Source organism: Myxine glutinosa, chromosome 5, assembly GCF_964187855.1.
Source record: "Myxine glutinosa chromosome 5, kmMyxGlut1.1, whole genome shotgun sequence".
Classification (NCBI taxonomy): domain Eukaryota; kingdom Metazoa; phylum Chordata; class Myxini; order Myxiniformes; family Myxinidae; genus Myxine; species Myxine glutinosa.
Genome location: NC_136265.1, coordinates 494604 through 515011, shown reverse-complemented (window position 1 = coordinate 515011; position 20408 = coordinate 494604). Strand labels below are relative to the sequence as shown.

Genomic DNA, 20408 nt, shown 5'->3' with positions numbered 1-20408 from the left:
AAAAGGACCACGGAGGCACTCGGAAACATGGTGGTGGGATGATGAAGTTGGAAAGAGGATTGACGAGAAGAGGAAGAAGTTCAAGGAATGGCAGAAGGCGAAAGGTATGGGGGCAGAAACAGCAGAGCATAAAAGTTATAAGGCAGCCAGGAAGGCTGCAAAGAAAGAGGTAGCAAAGGCGCAGGAGGCATGTAGGAAAATGTTCGGAGAACGCTTGGATTCGGAAGAGGGTCAGAAAGCAGTATTCAGGATTGCAAAGCAGATAGCGAAAGAGAGGTGTGATGTGATGAGGGTGAGTTGCTTGAAGGATGAAGTGGGACAAATCGTTGTCGACCCAGATGGAATTAAAGGAAGATGGAAAAGATATATGGAAATGCTGTTGAATACACAGAATGAATGGGATGGCAACATAGAGAGTAACCCAGTTTTAGGACCGGCAGAGAAGATAACTGAGAAGGAAGTTGAGGAAGCGATAAAAGCAATGAAGGGTAGAAAAATGGGAGGGCCGACGGGAGTTGTGGGAGATATGTTGAAGGCAGCAGGAAGTTGGGGTGTGAAGAGAATGACAGAGATCTGTAATCTGGCGGTGAAAGAAGGCCGCATTCCAGTGGATTGGGAACTGAGTACCCTCGTCCCTCTCTACTAGGGGAAAGGTTGCCCTCTGGAGTGTGGCTCGTACCGAGCGATAAAGTTATTGGAGCATGGAATGAAGGTATTGGAAAGGGTGTTGGAGAGGAGGACAAGGAAGAAAGTGAAGATTGACGAAATGCAGTTTGGATTTATGCTACGAAGAGGAACGACAGACGCGCTTTTCATTGTGAGGCAGTTGCAGGAGAAGTACATGGAGAAGAGGAAGAAGTTGTTTCTTGGGTTTGTTGATCTGGAGAAAGCATTCGATAGGGTTCCACACAAAGTATTGACATGGGCATTGAGGAGGTTAGGAGTGGAGGAATGGTTGATCAGAGTAGTGATGTCAATGTACAAAAGAGCGCGCACAGCTGTAAGGATGAAGGACGGGAACAGTGGTGAGGTTGAGGTGAAGGTGGGAGTGCATCAGGGGTCGGTACTAAGTCCACTACTATTTGTAGCTGTGATGGAGGTGCTGGCTCAGAACGTAAAGGAGGGTTTACCGTGGGAGTTGTTGTATGCAGATGATCTGGTGTTGATTGCGGAAAGTATGGATGGACTGAAGGAAAAGATGAACAAGTGGAAGGAATGTATGGAGACAAAAGGTCTGAAGGTGAATATCGGAAAGACGAAGGTGATGGCAAGTGGTAAAGCATGTGGTGAGGTGGAAAGAACTGGGAAGTGGCCCTGTGCTGTGTGTAGGAAGGGTGTTGGAGTGAACTCCATTCAACGTACAATGTGTGCTGAGTGGGTTCATCAAAAATGTAGTGGTCTGAGAGGGTCATTAACCAGTGTGGCAGCTACATTCAAATGTAAGGTGTGCTCAGAGGGAGCTGCAGATGGAGGAAATGTTGAGTTGGATCTTGGAGACGGCGTGAAGCTGGAAGGTGTGAAAACATTTTGCTACCTCGGAGACATGCTGAATGGAGAAGGTGGATCAGACTCGGCAACGGTTGCTCGAGTGAGATGTGCATGGAAGAAGTTTCGGGAACTGAGTGGCGTGCTGACGAGGAGGGGAGTGTCGTTGAAGCTGAAGGGAAAGGTGTATGCTGCATGTGTGAGAAGTGTTATGATTTATGGGAGCGATACATGGGTAGTGAACGTAGAGCAGCAACGAAGGTTGGAAAGGGTGGAAATGCGAATGGTTCGACGGATGTGCGGAGTATCGTTGAGAGAGAGGAAGACAAATGATGAATTGCGAAAGATGATGGGAATAGAGCCTGTGATTGATGCTGTGAAGAGGAACAGTTTCAGATGGTTTGGTCATGTGTTGAGGAAGGATGAAAGTGACTGGTTGAGAAGAGTGATGGAAATGAATGTAGAAGGAAGTAGAGGACGGGGAAGACCGAGAAAGACTTGGCTAAAGATGGTGGAAGAAGAAATGCGGGCAAGGGGGTTAACAAGGAGAGATGCAGAAAATAGGGCAAAATGGAGAAGATTGTCATGGGGACCGCAAGGCTAACCCCCGCTCTAGGAGGGAAAATGGCCTTTAAAATGCATGTTGTTGTTGTTGTTGGTGTGTTTGACCCTCGGAGGATTTACAAACATTGTAAGTAGTTCCAAAATGCAAAGTATTGTTCATGCAGATTAGATCAACAAGACTTGCAGATCAGGCCTCAATCTGTTTTCCATACCATTGGTAATGTCAGACACCCTGACGCCAGTTTATTTTACTCGTTTCATCTCAAGTGAAACATTTCATATATACATACACATGTTTAACATGTCACAAGATTCAATTCGTCATGTATGCAACAGGACCCCAATAAATCCACCACCGAGAAGACTTTGCCCAAACATCATGCTGAAATGTCAAAGCACAACAACATACAACAACATACAAAATGTCAAAGCACAACAACATACAAAATGTCAATGCACAACAACATACAACAACAACATACAACAACAACATACAACAACAACATACAGCAACAACATACAACAACATACAACAACAACAACATACAACAACACCAACATACAACAACAACATACACCAACAACAACATACAACAACAACAACATGCAACAACAACAACATACTACAACAACATACTACAACAACATACTACAACAACAACATACAACAGCAACATACAACAACAACATACAACATACAACAACAACATACAACATACAACAACAACATACAACAACAACAACATACGACAACAACATACGACAACAACATACGACAACAACATATGACAACAACATACAACAACAACATACAACAACAACATACAACAACAACAACCTACAACAACAACAACAACATACAACAAGAACAGCATACAACAACATACAACAACAACATACAACACCATACAACAACAACATACAAAATGTCAATGCACAACAACATACAACATACAAAATGTCAATGCACAACAACATACAACAACATACAAAATGTCAAGGCACAACAACATACAGACCCAATCAGATCCTTTCATTCATATTACATAATTACAAAGCAAAAGATTACACCAAATGGTTTATCATTGCTTTGATTCGTAAGGAACAAGAGGTTGTCTAACATTGCGTTTGTCGGAGTTACACTTTCCCTGACCCTGAGAAATAATTAGGTGAGAAATCCAGTCAGGGTGTTGGCGATAATTCACCTACTCTTCACGAAAAACACCATCTTTGCTTTTCCAATCAGAAAGAAAACATTGTAGTATAATTATTCTGCTAATAATTCCTCCCACACCACACCCAGCCAGCTGGCATGATGATAGTTGAAGACGCCACATATGAGGAAGAGAGAGTTGGGATGAGTGGATAGAAGTTGGTCCATGTTGTCAGACAACGAGATGTAAATGGAGTCATCACTGTTTGGAGGACGGCACAGAACACATATGAACAAAAGGTGGGAGTGGAGAGGAAGCCGTAGCCAGAGGTTCTTGTGATACGGCTTGCGTACTTCTTGTGACATTACCTCAAGGCGTTCTCTCCAAGTCACTTTATTCTGCTGTCAAGTGTCGTTAGTTTTATTTTTATTGTTGAAATTTCCTTGCTCTTCGTTCAATGGATTATTACTCCCGCCAGGGAGTAATGCATTCAATCGTGTCCGTCCGTGTGTGTGTTCGTGTGTTTGTGAACAAGATATCTGGAAAAGTTCTGAATGGATTTGGATGAACGTTGGTGGGATGATTGCCCTTGGGATAAATAAGAATTGATTAGTTTTTGGTGAAGCTCAGGATATTATTCCCGATCCAGGAATTTTTTGAAGGATTTTTTTTACCATTCGAAGATGGGGCTCAGCAGCCACCACCCACTGCGGGAGTAAGCGCTCTACTGAGTGGCGTTCTAGCTTTGTGTGCTTTTCTTTGTTTTTTTTGTTTTTTTTACCCTTCTCAGCCATTCTTTCTTCCCCTTTTTTTTAAAATTTGTTTGTACAGTATACAAGATCGAGGCTCGTGTAAGAGATAAATATTTTGAAACCTTTTGGTATTCCCATTGATGAAGACGGATGGAAAGATAAGTGGTAAAGCATGTGGTGAGGTGGAAAGAACTGGGAAGTGGCCATGTGCTGTGTGCAGGAAGGGTGTCGGAGTGAACTCCATTCAATGTACAATGTGCGCTGAGTGGGTTCATCAAAAATGGAGTGGTTTGAGAGGGTCATTAACCAGTGTGGCAGCTATATTCAAATGTAAGGTGTGCACAGAGGGAGCTGCAGATGGAGGAAATGTTGAGTTGGATCTTGGAGACGGCGTGAAGCTGGAAGGTGTGAAAACATTTTGTTACATAGGAGACATGCTGAATGGAGAAGGTGGATCAGACTCGGCAACGGTTGCTAGAGTGAGATGTGCATGGAAGAAGTTTCGGGAACTGAGTGGCGTGCGAACGAGGAGGGGAGTGTCGTTGAAGCTGAAGGGAAAGGTGTATGCTGCATGTGTGAGAAGTGTTATGATTTATGGGAGTGAGACATGGGTAATGAACGTAGAGCGGCAACGAAGGCTGGAAAGGGTGGAAATGCGAATGTTTCGGTGGATGTGCAGAGTATTGTTGAGAGAGAGAGGAAGATAAATGATGAATTGCCAAAAATGATGGGAATAGAGCCTGTGATTGATGCTGTGAAGAGGAACAGTTTGAGATGGTTTGGTCACGTTTTGAGGAAGGATGAAAGTGACTGGTTGAGAAGAGTGATGGAAATGAATGTAGAAGGAAGTAGAGGACGGGGAAGACCGAGAAAGACTTGGCTAAAGATGGTGGAAGAAGAAATGCGGGCAAGGGGGTTAACAAGGAGAGATGCAGAAAATAGGGCAAAATGGAGAAGATTGTCATGGGGACCGCAAGGCTAACCCCCGCTCCAGCAGGGACAATTACCTTAAAATGCCTGTTGTTGTTGTTGTTGTTGTTGTTGTTGTTGTTGTTGTATTGATGAAGACGGGAAGGTTTCTGTGGGAGTTGGGGGTGGGGGTTATTTTAAATCTGAATAAAAAGGAACTCGACACAAATTATTTGATTTTAAATGATCAGTTGTAGCTGGAAGGGAAGGTCAACACAAATTTCTGAAAAACTGGAATGGAAATTCGAACTGCCAGCCTTAGAGCAGACGTGCCCCCAATACACCTCTATCCTTTGATTTATGGACGGGTTTTTATGTCGTATATTTTCTTTTGCCCATATCTCGATGTCGATCTTGATGTTGATTAATCAAGTCAAAGTAACAAAAAACTAGTGCTGATGAATACAGGTAAGTCACGAATGCGTTTCGTAGGTTTGCTTTATATATATAAATGCTCGTTTTAACTGAGGATAATGACCTGACTGAGCCTGAGTTTTTTGTGTTGTCATGATTTACACCAATCATAGTACAAACATTTATTTTGTGCAAACTTATTTGTAATATCGGTGATATTATTTATTTGTAATTTACTTGCAATCAAAAAAGCTCTAAATGGTCAAGGGTCCAAGCTGGTCTAATGGGTCTAAAGTGTCTTTTGGGTCTTCGTGCCTTTAATGGTCTTCAGGGTCTTTGCGTGTTTTGGGGCTTTTCCGTCTTTTGAGTCCTCCTGGTCTTTAGGGTCCTTAGGATATTTTTGGCCTTCTGGGTTTTTGGGGTCTTTTGGGTCTTTCGGATCTTTCAGGGTCTTTGTTGTCTTTTGGGTCATGAGCGGTCTTGGGGATTTTAAAGGGTCTTTAGAGGACTAATGGGTCTCAGCACTTCAAAGGGTCAAAAGCTATATTCCAACAGCTCGTAATTCATAGACTACGTAATTAAGACACAGGATGCAACCGACATTGAACCAGTACATAATTAATTGGTATATAGTCACACTGTTTCACCGCCTCAAAGGCTTCACAGACCGTTTTTTCGGTTTTATATATTTTTGAAGATGTTTTGGTCACAAATATACATACATACATGCATAACCATGCACATTAATTTTTTTTCGGTACTGGTGGACAGCAACCAGTAGGTTGTAAACAGCAACCACCCAGGGTCGTACTACCGTCCTGACTTCGGAGCGTCCAAAGTGGTGCCTGGAACCATCTTGCACTCTCCGTCAATGTCAGGATTGCTGGTCTTACTTTCTGTCTCGCTCAAACGATATTTACTGGGCTATCTTCAACTTCTTTCTCACAAACAAACATCAGACACTTTTCGTCATGCACTTTTCTTCTCTTTTATTTAAGGCTTGGCCTCTGAGGGCTATATAGTCCGTGCCTGGAGCCTCCAACTTTAAGAAATTTTCTTTTTTGCCCCATTATAACAATATGTGAAAAAGACATTAATAATTTGGTCAAAAGGTGAGTGTCACATAAAATCGTTAATTTCCATCCAATTGACCTGAAGTTTTAATTTACCATTTGAGTTTTGTCACTAAATTTTCAACAAAGCTTTGTTATGAGAATATGGAGAAGACAAATTCATAATTGGGTTAAAAGGTCAAAGGTCAGCATCACATAAACTTGTAAATTTCCATCCAATTGATCTGAAACTTTAAGAATTTGCATATTTCTGGTTCACCAGTCAAAAGTTAGAAGCCAAGTTTCATTTTTCGATCAAAAGGTCAAGGTTTTATAAAATCATCAATTTTTATCCGATTGACTTGAGATTTGAGCAGGGTTTGCTTATTGGGTCACTGAACAGACTTGCCTATTGCTCTTTAGGTCAAAAGGTTAAGGTCACTTACAATCGTCGATTCTTCTTGTTTATCATACGGAAGATGAAGAAGTCTGAATACAGAGTGTACGTGGATGGGCTTTGCATTTTAAGATGCTTTATAGTTTGGGTGGGGGGGGGGGGGGGGGGAGGGGTGGTTTTGTTCTTGCCCAAATCGGCAGGAGATTTTAGGACCTGCCAGGTGTGCATTTTAATTGCTTCAAAACATTGTTTGTTATTTTTTATTCCATTCAAAATGTTTTTATGTGGAAGGGGAATACATAGCCAGACAGTTAAGTGTAGGATGGTCAGTGTGTTTAAGTAGATTAGAATGCTATATAACAGGGACCTGTCAGAGTAAGTCGTTTTGTGACAAGTTACGATGAGGCAGCATATGTAATTTATAGACAGGATAATCAGGGTCTCGTAAACACTTGTTGTTTGTGGGCAGAGCCAGGTGAGGATTTACCATAAAAATGCACACGTGCAAAAAGGCCTTCACAATCTGTCTGGCCGGTGTGTGCAAGCCATGGTAGCATAATGCGCTGTCGAGCCCGGAAGAAAGGAAAGAGTTATTACCCTGCGCTTGCGAAGTGAAAAGCAGGGTTACGCATTCGGTTGCGGACGTAGGTGTGGCGTATGTCTGCATTTTTAAAATTAATTTTCTCGGCAACCGTTGGTCTGATTGACACAAAACTTTACCATAGGAGCGCCTCTGTCTGCAGAATTTTATATTCACCATCATGACGTCATCGGTCACATGGTACGGACGCCATCTTGGAAAAACGTTACATCTCTATAATCTCCGAAACAGCTCAACGGAAAAAATTGAAACAAGGCTCCTTCTCGAGTACTCTCAATGGGGAATAAAATATGTTGATGGTGATGTCATCGGTGCCTTCATTATGATGTCATAATGCGATAAGTACAACGCTTGATCTGATCAGTATGGGAAAAATTTTTCTCTGCAACTCAGTCTGATGGACACGACATTTTGAGGATAGGAGCCTCTTCTTGTAGAATTTTTAAATGATAATTATGACGTCATAGGTCACATGGTACAGGCGCCATATTGGAAAAATCGAAAAACGGTGCACCTCTATATCTCCAAAACCGCTACATGGAAAAAATTTGAAACATGGTGCCTTGTCAAGTACTCCCCGTGGGAAATAAGATGTGTTAATGATGGTCATCGCTACCTACGTTATGACGTCATAATTCAACAAGTATAATGCTTGTTCTGATCAATATGAATTTTTCTTTCTCTTCTATTGTTGGTCCGATTGGCGCAAAATTTTCACCAGAGGAGTGCCTCCTCCTGTGGAATTTTTACTGATAAATATGTCATCGGTCATGTTGTACAGGCGCAATCTTGGAAAAATCGAAAAACGTTTCACCTATATATCACCAAAACCGCTCCATGGAAATTTTTAAAACGTGATTCATTGTAAAGAACTCCGCATGGGGAATAAGTGTCGTCAACAATGACATCATTGGTGCCTTAATTATGACATCATAATTAGACAGGGACAACGCTCAGTCTGATCAGTTTGAAATTTATTGAGCTTGATCTACACAACAATTATGTTAGAGAATGTAAATTTATGATGTCATCGCTCACGTGATCTGGCAGCCATATTGGATCAAATAAATAAACCCTTCAAAAACAGAAGAGTTGACTCGCACCAAGTTGACTGTGCAGGGTAAGTATTCTATAAATACCATCTAGTTTTTATTGGGTCTGACCCCGTGGGTGGTCGTCCCAGAGGACTCCTTGCAGAAGAACGAGGCAGGGAAGGACGAGGAGGGGAGGAGAGAACAGACACACCAGAGAGCTCCTGTAGTGAAGATAAGGACTGAAGTGTGAAGATGAAGCAGGGAGGATTGAGACTCGAAAGAAGGGCCTTGAGAGGAGAGAATCGATATAACAGAGAGTTCCCGGCATGCTTTAGGATGTGTCAAGAAGAAGAGTCAAGAGGGTCATGAGGGCTGGTGCAGGGTGCATGTCACTGGGTGCTCATCCTCACTGGTTGGCTCCTCATGGTTGGCTTGTCTCATCTTCGGCTTCCATAACAGGCTGCATCATCACTTTCCACCTGCACATTGTGCCAAAGGAAAGTCCTCGCCTGCAATTTCAATGTTTGTGTAAGTGTGATCCGCGGCGCCTACTATGGGCGAGAATTCATTTATTTCTCATTCTTTTATACAAGTTTGCACGTTTCCTTCTCCCTTTTTGTGACTGTTGATTTGCTGGAACTATTTGGAACTGCTCGTCTTGTCCACCTTTTCCCCCATATTCATTACAAATAAACCCTTTAAAAGGCAAGAAGATGCTTTTGAGCCATCTGCTTCCCATGCCAGTGACATCAATTTTGGCTCATTTAGGCAACTTTGGGGAATGGTAAAGAGTAATAATTGAATGCAGTTGTAATTGGAAACCGATTTGCCCTTTGCTTGGACAAAGAATCACGATGCTGTGGCATATCACATTAGTGAGCCGCGGACGTGACAATATTAAATTGGAGATTATGATTCTGATGTACCATACTCTGTTCCTCAGCATTGGTGCTGCCAAAGCAGATTTTCCCAAAGGTTATCCTAGTTGGTTTACAATTGCCTTCACAACAGTCGTTAGGGTAGGAATATGTAACGAATCCATGGTCACCCTGATAGCTCGCTACTCTTCATGGAGGACACGGTGGGATCTTTCGCATCCACCAACTAATTCCGGGCGATGACTGCGGCACACATATTGATAAATCACCCTGCCTGTGAAACCCAAGGATGACAGTTTATAGCTTGGTCGGATTTGAACCCAGGTTGGACAGCTTCAAGGCGAGAGTGCGTACGTCTGGGTCATCCTGCCAGTCCGAAATTGGAGAACTGTGAAGTTAATCAATTAATCAAGGTGACAAGTTTTAAATGGAATTTTTAAAATCTGCTTTTTTCAGTCCTAAACTTTGCCCTCAACTCCCACACTCAATTACCCTTCAACTATTCCTCCCGGTGTTTGCCCTGGTTTAGAATAGGTACACCGTATCCCTGCATGTCGTAGGAGGCGACTAAGAGGGTTGGCGTCAGGAAGGGCATCCGGCGATAAAAACATTGCCTCAAAAAAGAGAACCATGACAATCACAACTACATATGGGCAGGGTACAGCCCGAAGTGGAGATCGGTTTCTGAGGTTTGGGACATGGAGTGTAGGGACAATGACAGGGAGATCAGGAGAAGTGGTGGAAGTATTGGTCAGAAGAAGAGTGGACATATGTTGTGTGCAGGAGACGAGATGGAAGGGAAGTGGTGTGAGAATGGTGAAGGGTAGGCAGGGCCAGAAATACAAGTTTGTGTGGCAAGGGTGCCCGGAGGGCGTGAATGGTGTTGGTGTCCTGTTTTCTGAAAATTTGTAGACAGTGTGGTGAGTGTGACTAGAGTGAGTGATAGGTTGATGATGGTGAAAATGATGATTGGAAAGCTCTTGGTGAACGTCATATCGGGATATGCTCCGCAGGTTGGTCCAAGCGATGAAGAGAAGGACAAGTTCTGGTGTGCGATAGAGAAGCTGATGGAAAACGTGAAAGATGAGGAAGTTGTTGTGGTAGGAAGAGACCTAAATGGACGTGTGGGAAGGAGTATGGACGGTTTTGAGGGAGTTCATGGGGGTTACGGATATGGTTTGAGAAATGGAGAAGGTGAAAGAATTTTGGAGTTTGCTGATGGAGCTGATTTGTTGATTTGTAATACTCAGTTCCAGAAAGAGGATAATAAGCTTGTCACATACACGTCAGGTGGGTCGACGACAACCGTTGACAACCTGATGGTGCGCAGGCGAGATAGGGGGCACCTCCGGGACACAAAGGTGATCCCGGGGGAGGAGGCTGTTTCACAGCACCACTTGGTTGTCTGCGACATAAGGGTGAAAGGTGCGAGGAGAGCTCGGCGGGTGAAGTACCAACCGAGAATGAAGGTGTGGAGGTTGAAAGAGGTGACAGTAAGGGAGGCATTAAAAGAGAGGCTGAGTAGGGTCGAGGATGATGTGGTTGAGCTTGAAAGTGGTTGGATGTCAATAAAAGCTAGTCTGTTGGGAGCCGTTGGTGAGGTATGTGGATGGACAAAAGGGCCACCGAGGCACTCGGAAACATGGTGGTGGGATGATGAAGTTGGAAAGAGGATTGACGAGAAGAGGAAGAAGTTCAAGGAGTGGTAGAAGGCGAAAGGTACGGGAGCAGAAAAAGCAGAGCATGAAAGTTATAATGCATGTAATGCAAAGTTATATGCAAAGCTTATAATGCATGAAAGTATAAATTATTCGTTTCTGTTTGCCGCACGTGTGAGGCCTTGCAGCCTTAGGCTTTCCCCGTCGAAGTTTGTTTCTTCCTTCGCTGGTTTTGCTAGGTTTTTTTATTTTCCCTTCTCCCCCAAACTTCACTGGGCATCTACTCTTTGTCTAACGTTGTAACCCCCCCCCCCCCCCAAAAAAAAAACAAACAAAAAAACTTTTATTTCCTTTCCTCCTCGTGTGCTTTTGTCCCATCGTGTGCTTTTGCCTCTGCCCACGTGCGCTGTCTTGCCCCGACCCCATTATCCCCTTGCCTTGCACCTTTTGCCCTGTTCAAGTGACTCGTGGTTGTCCATCTAGGCTCCCTCTCCCCATTGGTATTTTTGTGAATATAAGATTGTTCTTCACGGTTCTGTTTAAATATGTTGAAACTTTCCCCTGGAATGTTTTATTCAGTCGTATATTACAATACGCTGTTTTTCTTCCTATTTAAAAGGCTCCTTTCAATTTCCTCTTCAACTCATTCCATTTCAAAAAAATATTCAATCTCTTATCATTCTTTCTCACTACATGCTCTAAATTCTCATTCATTCCACCCCTCCTCCATCGTTCTTAAACGGATCGCTAACTTGAAAATCACAACAAACCCAATTTGTTATAAATGTTCATCTTTCATTAATCATCCACTTTCTAAACTCCCCCCTTGCCCCTCCCCTACACAACGCCCCCCTTGCCCCTCCCCTCCTAAACTCCCCCCTTGCCCCTCCCCTCCAAATCTCCCCCCTTGCCCCTCCACTCTAAATCTCCCCCTTTGCCCCTCCCTTCCTAAACTCCCCCCTTGCCCCTCCCTTCCTAAACTCCCCCCTTGCCCTTCCCCTCCTAAACTCCCCCCTTGCCCCTCCCATTGAAAACTCCCCCCCCAACTCCTCCCCTTCAAATCTCCCCCCCAACCATCCCTCCCAAATTCTCCCTCCTCCCACCGCCTTCTCAAAGCTGCCTCCTCCCCACTTCGTCTCCCTTCTATATCCTACCTCCACCTCCCCCAACCTTCGACTTTCCTCTGCCCCCCCTCAAAGAACCCCTCACTGTGCCTCATCCCATCACCATCAAACCTTTCGTCCTCCTCATCCTTCCCTTTCTTGTAACTCTTCTGTAATCTCTGACACACTATCAACTGCTCTTCCTACCTCCCCCTCTCACCCTTCATCTGACCCTACCCCTCCCCTCCCCTGTCCTGCACCCGATGCTCCCCCTCTCTTCTCATTAAAGGTGTGGACCTCAAACATCCGGGGCCTTCGCTCAAACCTGATTGATCTCTCCATTTAGGTTGCTTCTGGCAATCCAGACTTGATCTGCTTAACAGAAACTTTCCTCCTTCAAGATGTCTCTGATTCCTTAATATCTCTTCCTGGTTACTCCCTCCTCCGGAACAATAGACCTGAGCCTCGTCCTGGTGGTGGGGTGGCTATCTTTATCAAAAACTCTCTTCCTCACTCTCCCTGCACTGCCCTCTCTCCACCCCACCCCGAGGAGTACCTCTGGCTACGGCTTCCTCTCTGCTCCCACCTTTTATTCATACTAGGGCATTGCCCGTACTATATCTATATCTAAAATTATATCCCCCCCCTCTATTTACATGAAATGGTTTGGTCCATTCGCAACGCCAAAGCGAACGGCGAACGGCTTGCGAGTACAGTGACAATCCCCCCCCTCTATTTACATGAATGGTTTGGTCCATTCGCAACGACCACAGAACCCCCCCCCCCTCTATTTACATGCAATGGTTTGGTCCAAAGCGAACGGCTTCCGGAGTTTGGTAAAGAAATCGCCATCGCGTGCACAAACGCGCAGGAAAGCGAATGAATCGCAAATTCGTTTTTATTAGTTTTAAAACGTAGTTTAACGCCAACATAGTTTGCAAACGTGAAATAAATGAATACGCTCTCAAATGTGCCATCCGAGGCAGAGTGTGTCCTCCACGTTCGGCACACGCGATCGTTCGCTGCTCTCTGATTGGTTGAATCGTTTTTTGGACATAGCTCGGTAAGTAATTGTCCGATTAATATGAAACCTTGAAAAGGCACATCCTCGGGTCCCCAGCAATATACCTGGCAAGTTAAAAGTATATCGGACCCGTGGTTGTCGAGAAACAGCGGTCACAGACAAACAAACGTACAGACAGACAGAGATTACTGGAATTATAGATAGATGTGTTCTGTACCGTCCTCCAAACAGTGATGACTCCATTTACATTTCGCTGTCGGACAACATGGACCAACTTCTATCAACTCATCCAAACTCTCTCTTCCTCATATGTGGTGACTTCAACTGTCATGCTAGCTGGCTGGGTGTGGGTTCATCTCTAACCAGCCATGGCACCTCAGCAAAGGACTTCTGCGACTGACTGGGACCGACACAATCTGTCAATTTCCCAACCCGGATCTCAGTCAACGGAGCATCTTCTCTTCTGGACTTGGTTATGACTAACTTCCCTGCAAATGTCTGCTGCTCTTCTGCTCCAATCGGTTCTTCTGATCATGTGCTTGTTAAAGTGGACATCTCTCTGGCCATTCTCAGAGAGCCTCCTCAGCGCCGACGAGTCTGGCATTTCACTCAGGCCGACTGATATGGGCTGCAAGCAGCCATCAATCACCTGGACTGGTCTCCCTTCTCTGCTGCCTCTGACATCAATTCTTCCTGGGAATTCTTCCAAAGCAAACTGCTCTCTCTCATGCACAGATTTATCCCATCTCGTCTTCAGTTGTCTTACCCTTCCTCCCGTCCATGGTACACTGAATCTTGTGGTGAGGCAGTTGCCCTGAAACAACTTGTCTTTGCCTCTTGGAAGGCAAATCCAACTGAAGGCAATCTCAGTTCCTTCCACCAAGCTCGAAACAAGTGTGTGTCTACCCTCAGGAGTGCCAGGAAGCACTATCTCTTCACACTCAATATTGAACTCAAAAACCTGTCTCCTTCCTCCAAATCCTGGTGGCGTCTGATCAAATCCGTTTCTGGTGTTTGTTCCCCCTCCACCCCCTCCCTTACCTCAAATGGCTACACAGTTGACACTGCACGTGACAAAGCCGAATGCCTGAACTCTGTGTTTGCCTCAAAATCTTGTGTCCCAAACCCATCTCTCTCTGTTCCCACCTTTCCCAGTCGAACCCAACTGCTCCTGGACTCTGTGTCCTTCTCTCCTGACAAGGTGGAGAAGTTTTTTTTATCAAACCTCGACTCTGATTCTGCAACTGGACCAGACGGCATCAGCCCACGGGCCCTAAAATCCTTCTCTGCCGCTCTATCTCACCCTCTCTCTGTTCTTTTCACCCTCTCTTTTGCTCAAGGTCACCTGCCAGCATCTTGGAAATCAGCAAACATTACCGCTTTGCACAAAAAAGGTGCAAAAACAGATCCTTGCAACTACAGACCAATCAGCCTGCTTCCAATTATCAGCAAAGTCATGGAATCCATCATTGCTTCGGATATCAAATCCTTCCTCTTTTCCAATGGCTTGATCTCTGATCATCAATTTGGATTCAGACCAGGTCATTCTACTCTGGACATGTTGCTTCTTGTGTCTCAACAATGGATGGAGGTCCTCAATGCCAAACAGGAAATCAGAGCTGTGTCACTTGACATATCACGTGCCTTCGATACGGTCTGGCACCCAGCTCTGCTCACCAAATTCTCCTCCGATGGTATCCATGGAAATCTCCACTCATGGCTTGCGGACTTCCTCTCTGGTCGTAGGCAACGTGTGGCCCTGAATGGATTTCTCTCATCTCCCCCTTTCTGTTCTGGCTGGAGTTCCCCAAGGTAGTGTTCTGGGCCCTGTGCTATTTCTGGTCTTCATCAATGATCTCTCCGACTCTCTGGAAAATCCTCTCTGTCTCTTTGCTGATGACTCCACTATCTGCCGCTCCATTCCTCATCCCTCAGATCGGCAGTCTGCAACCTCCTCACGCTCTGCAGACCTGGACAAAATCACAGACTGGTCAAACAAGTGGAACATGTCTTTCAATCCTGACAAATCTCACACTGTTGCAATGTCTCTCCGAAAGGACCGACTGAAAAACCCACCCATCCACTTTCTCAATAATCCTCTCCAAGAAGTTCTGTCGCTCAAGCTTTTGGGTCTCACAATCTGCCATGATCTTTCTTGTGAAAACCACATTTCCAAGCTGGCCTCCAAAGCCAGTCGCCGACTGGGCATCCTCCGTCGTGCGAAGTCCTTCCTTGGCACACCTGAGCTCCTCACCACATACAAGGCTTTCATCCGCAGCTCAATGGAATACTGTTCCCCCTCTGGGCTGGGGCTCCTGCCTCACACCTAGCTCGGCTTCACGCTGTTGAGGCCAAAGCTTTCAGAATCATTGGAATCTCCTGTGATGAAGTTAACTCCGAGGGCCTTTCACTCACTCACCGCAGGCAGGTTGGTGGTCTTTCTGTCTTCTACCGACTCCTCTCCGGCCTTGCTCCCCCAGCTCTCTCTGTGCTCTGTCCCCCCCAATATTCCTTCAGGTCGCACAAGATCTGCCTGCAACCCTCTTATTGTTAAACTGCCAAAATCTAGGCTCTCTGCTCACCTTCACTCTTTCATTCCCCTTTTCTCCCGCCTCTGGAACAAACTCCCCCACTCCCTTCAATCCCACTCCTCCCTCCAGGTCTTTAAAACAGCTTTTCACCACCATCTCTTATCTTCCCCCATCCAAAACCTTGATCTTTTCTACCCCTGCTAATTCACCCCAGAGTCCTTGCAGTGTTCATATGTTTAATACCTCTCCCACCTCTCCCACCTCCCCCAAGCCCTCCCCCTCCCACAATTCTCCCGATGTCCCTGCTCTCAAATGTTGTGTATGTGTCCTTCCCCCTCTCTCCCTCTCCTCCTCTCCTCTCCGACTCTCCCCCTCTCTCCCCATCTTGTCTGCCACTCCCCTTGTTTTTTGTGTTTTGTGTGTCGGTTTGACTTTTTGTGTGATTAATGTTAGCTCTTTCACGAGCTTCGATCTTGTATACAAAAAAAAAATAAAAAATGCAGCCTTGAAGGCTGCAAAGAAAGAGGTAGCAAAGGCGCAAGAGGCATGTAGGAAAATGTTCGGAGAAAGCTTGGATTCGGAAGAGGGTCAGAGAGCAGTATTCAGGATTGCAAAGCAGAAAGCGAAAGAGAGGTGTGATGTGATCGGGGTGAGTTGCTTGAAGGATGAAGTGGGACAAATCGTTGTGGACCCAGATGGAATTAAAGGAAGATGGAAAAGATATATGGAAATGCTGTTGAATGCAGAGAATGAATGGGATGGCAAAATAAAGAGTAACCCAGTTTTAGGACTGGCAGAGAAGATAACTGAGAAGGAAGTTGAGGAAGTGATAAAAGCAATGAAGAGTAGAAAAGCGGGAGCGCCGACGGGAGTTGTGGGAGATATGTTGAAGGCAGCAGGAAGTTGGGGTGTGAAGAGAATGACAGAGATCTGTAATCTGGTGGTGAAAGAAGGCCGCATTCCAGTGGATTGGGAACTGAGTACCCTCGTCCCTCTTTCCAAGGAGAAAGGTGACCCTCTGGAGTGTGGCTCGTACCGAGCGATAAAGTTATTGGAGCATGGAATGAAGGTATTGGAAAGGGTGTTGGAGAGGAGGATAAGGAAGAAAGTGAAGATCGACGAAATGCAGTTTGGATTTATGCCAGGAAAAGGAATGACAGACGCGCTTTTTATTGTGAGGCAATTGCAGGAGAAGAACATGGAGAAGAGGAAGAAGTTGTTCCTTGGGTTTGTTGATTTGGAGAAAGCATTCGATCGGGTTCCACGCGAAGTATTGACCTGGGCATTGAGGAAGTTAGGAGTGGAGGAATGGTTGATCAGAGTAGTGATGGCAATGTACAAAAGAGCGCGCACAGCTGTAAGGACGAAGGACGGGAACAGTGGTGAGTTTGAGGTGAAGGTGGGATTGCATCAGGGGCGGTACTAAGTCCACTACTATTTGAGCTTTGATGGAGGTGCTGGCTCAGAACGTAAAGGAAGGTTTACCGTGTTAGTTGTTGTATGCAGATGATCTGGTGTTGATTGCGGAAAGTATGGATGGACTGAATGAAAAGATGAACAAGTGGAAGGAATGTATGGAGACCAAAGGTCTGAAGGTGAATATCGGAAAGACGAAGGTGATGGCAAGTGGTAAAGCATGTGGTGAGGTGGAAAGAACTGGGAAGTGGCCATGTGCTGTGTGCAGGAAGAAGGGTGTCGGAGTGAACTCCATTCAATGTACAATGTGCGCTGAGTGGGTTCATCAAAAATGTAGTGGTCTTAGAGGGTCATTAACCAGTGTGGCAGCTGCATTCAAATGTAAGGTGTACATAGAGGGAGCTGCAGATGGAGGAAATGTTGAGTTGGATCTTGGAGACGGCGTGAAGCTTGAAGGTGTGAAAACATTTTGCTACCTCGGACACATGCTGAATGGAGAAGGTGGATCAGACTCGGCAACGGTTGCTCGAGTGAGATGTGCATGGAAGAAGTTTCGGGAACTGAGTGGCGTGCTGACGAGGAGGGGAGTGTCGTTGAAGCTGAAGGGAAAGGTGTATGCTGCATGTGTGAGAAGTGTTATGAGTTATGGGAGCGAGACATGGGTAATGAACGTAGAGCAGCAACGAAGGCTGGAAAGGGTGGAAATGCGAATGGTTCGGTGGACGTGCGGAGTATCGTTGAGAGAGAGGAAGACAAATGATGAATTGCGAAAGATGATGGGAATAGAGCCTGTGATTGATGCTGTGAAGAGGAACAGTTTGAGATGGTTTGGTCATGTGTTGAGGAAGGATGAAAGTGACTGGTTGAGAAGAGTGATGGAAATGAATGGAGAAGGAAGTAGAGGACGGGAAGACCGAGAAAGACTTGGCTGAAGATGGTGGAAGAAGAAATGCGGGCAAGGGGGTTAACAAGGAGAGATGCAGAAAATAGGGCAAAATGGAAGATTGTCATGGGGACCGCAAGGTGATGCTCTCGCAGGGAAAATGGCCTTAAAATGCATGTTGTTGTTGTTGTTGTTTGTTATTCCTTTGATTCACAGTTTGACATTGTCATTGCTGTCTCATTACAGAGTTCCATGAGGTTTCCCCTTCATTCTATTTTTCAGGCTCTAAGAATACTTCTGCACTGTATCGATCTCCATGCAAACCGTTATCATCGCTACATCGTCCCACTGTTGTCTGTCAGTGCTGACTTTTATGTACGAGTATTTGTGCGGATTTATGTCGGCCAAGCAAAAGTGAAAATGTCAGCAAGGTATGGTTATGTGTCACCGTAACCCTAATTTATTTTGAGAAACTTTCCCCCACTATCATGTGCTAATAGTCACCGTCTCTCTTGAGTGTTACATCAGTGCTGTGTTAAAACGATTCAGGTACTTCTAAAATACCGTGCTACTACATACTGTGTATACTGTGTTCACATAAATTAACAATCATTGCACGTGCATGGAAGAACTGTGCGCGTGCTTTGGATTTAGCAGTAAAAAGTTGAAAGCTCCAAAGTATTTATTTGTTTGTTCTTTTTGTTTTGCTTATTAACTCCCCCTCTCCTTCCCCCCCACCCCCATCTTCCTCCTTTCTCACAGTAAACGAGCCTTGGTATACCAATGTGTCGGCTGTGGTACATTTCACCTGCAGAAAATGGGGAAGAGAGTGCAAATTGGAACAAAGTGAGTGGGGTTTTCACCTTCCCTTCATTTCCAGATGATACTTGGTTTTAAACCTTCAGTGAAGGAGAAAAAACAAATTAGCGGTTTTCCAAACTTGACACATTTTATAAAATCTTCTCTCAGGGATGATCCTTGATTTTGGGGGTTTAATTTATTATTATTATTATTATTTTTTTTTTTGTATACTGAATCGAGGCTCGTGAAAGAGCTAACATTTACTTCACAAACAAATCAACCAGACAAACAAAATATATAAAAAGAGGGAGCGGAAGACAAGATGGGGAGAGAAGGGGAAGCACACAAACACAACATTTGAGAGCAGGGAGATGTGTGGAAGGGAGAGGGCTTGGGGGGAGGAGGTGTGGGAAGGGGGGGGGGGGGGGAGGGAGAAGTATAAAACACAAGGACACCAAGGACTTCCAGGACAGAAGTTGGTATTTCAAAAAAGTGGAATTGGGGTGAAATTAGCGGGGGTAGAAAAGATCAAGGTTTTGGATGGGGGAAGATAAGAGATGGTGGTGAACAGCTGTTTTAAAGACCTGGAGGGTGGAGTGGGATTGAAGAGAGTGAGGGAGTTTGTTCCAGAGGCGGGAGAAAAGAGGAATGAAGGAATTAGCTTGACGAGCTAGGATCCCAGGATTTGCCAGGTATATTTGCCACAGGGAGATTGGTTAGTGATGAAGGCGAGATGGCAGGTTTATCAAATGGTAATTTTGCTTTGACATTTTCACAGAACAGTTATGGGAATAACCAAGAGCTGAGGGAATCTATCTATGGGGATGAGGAAGGGCTTTTAACCTTAACCCTCTGTTAGTGCAGCGGTATGTCAAATCAAATCTCTTTCTATTTCAAATCAAATCTCTTTTTAGGGGTATATCAAATCCCTTTTGCATGTAACTAACCATGTCCAACGCCCTGCCGCACTAACGGAGGATTAAATGAGTTTTATTTAGGAGAGGAGGATAAAAAAAAAAAAAAATTTGTATACAGAGTCGAGGCTCGTGAAAGAGCTAACATTTATCAAACAAACAAATCAAACAAACAAGCAAACAAAGTATATAAAAAGGGGAGCGGTCGACAAGATGGGGAGAGAAGGGGAGGAAGCACACAACATTTGAGAGCAGGGACATCGGGAGATGTGAGGGAGGCAGAGGGCCTGGGGGGAGGCAGGATAGGTATAAAACGCAAGGACACCAAGGACTTCCAGGAAAGAAGTCGGCACCTCAAAAAAGTGGATTTGGGGTGAAATTAGCGGGGGTAGAAAAGATCAAGGTCTTGGATTGGGGAAGATAAGAGATGGTGGTGAACAGCCGTTTTAAAGACCTGGAGGGAGGAGTGGGATTGAAGAGAGTGAGGGAGTTTGTTCCAGAGGCGGGAGAAAAGAGGAATGAAGGAGTGAAGGTGAGCAGAGAGTCTTGATTTTGGCAGTTTAACCATAAGAGGGTTGCAGGCAGATCTTGTGCGACCTGTAGGAATATTTGGGGGACAGAGCCCAGAGAGAGCTGGGGGAGCAAGGCCAGAGAGGAGTCGGTAGAAGACGGAAAGACCACCAACCTGCCTCCGGTGAGTAAGTGAAAGGCCCTCGGAGATAGCGTCATCGCGGGAGATTCCAATGATTCTGAACGCTTTGGTTTCAACAGCGTGAAGACGAGCTAGGTGTGAGGCAGGAGCACCAGCCCAGAGGGGAGAGCAGTACTCCATTGAGCT

The 20408-nt window shown here is 45.1% G+C and overlaps 1 protein-coding gene across 8 annotated transcripts in view; it reads left to right on the top strand.

The window, feature by feature from the left end:
- TRMT1 (tRNA methyltransferase 1) overlaps positions 1 to 20408 on the top strand; it is a 193448-nt gene that overhangs the window by 69220 nt on the left and 103820 nt on the right. For 5 of the 8 annotated variants that reach the window (XM_078777475.1, XM_068117983.2, XM_078777473.1 and 2 more), the window contains exons 8-9: positions 18138 to 18286; positions 18618 to 18701. In XM_078777475.1, the coding sequence (XP_078633601.1) occupies positions 18138 to 18286; positions 18618 to 18701 (233 nt within the window). Of the gene's footprint in view, positions 1 to 18101; positions 18287 to 18617; positions 18702 to 20408 lie in introns of all 8 variants that reach the window. The other 3 variants (XM_078777474.1, XM_078777472.1, XM_078777471.1) reach the window with 1 other exon arrangement.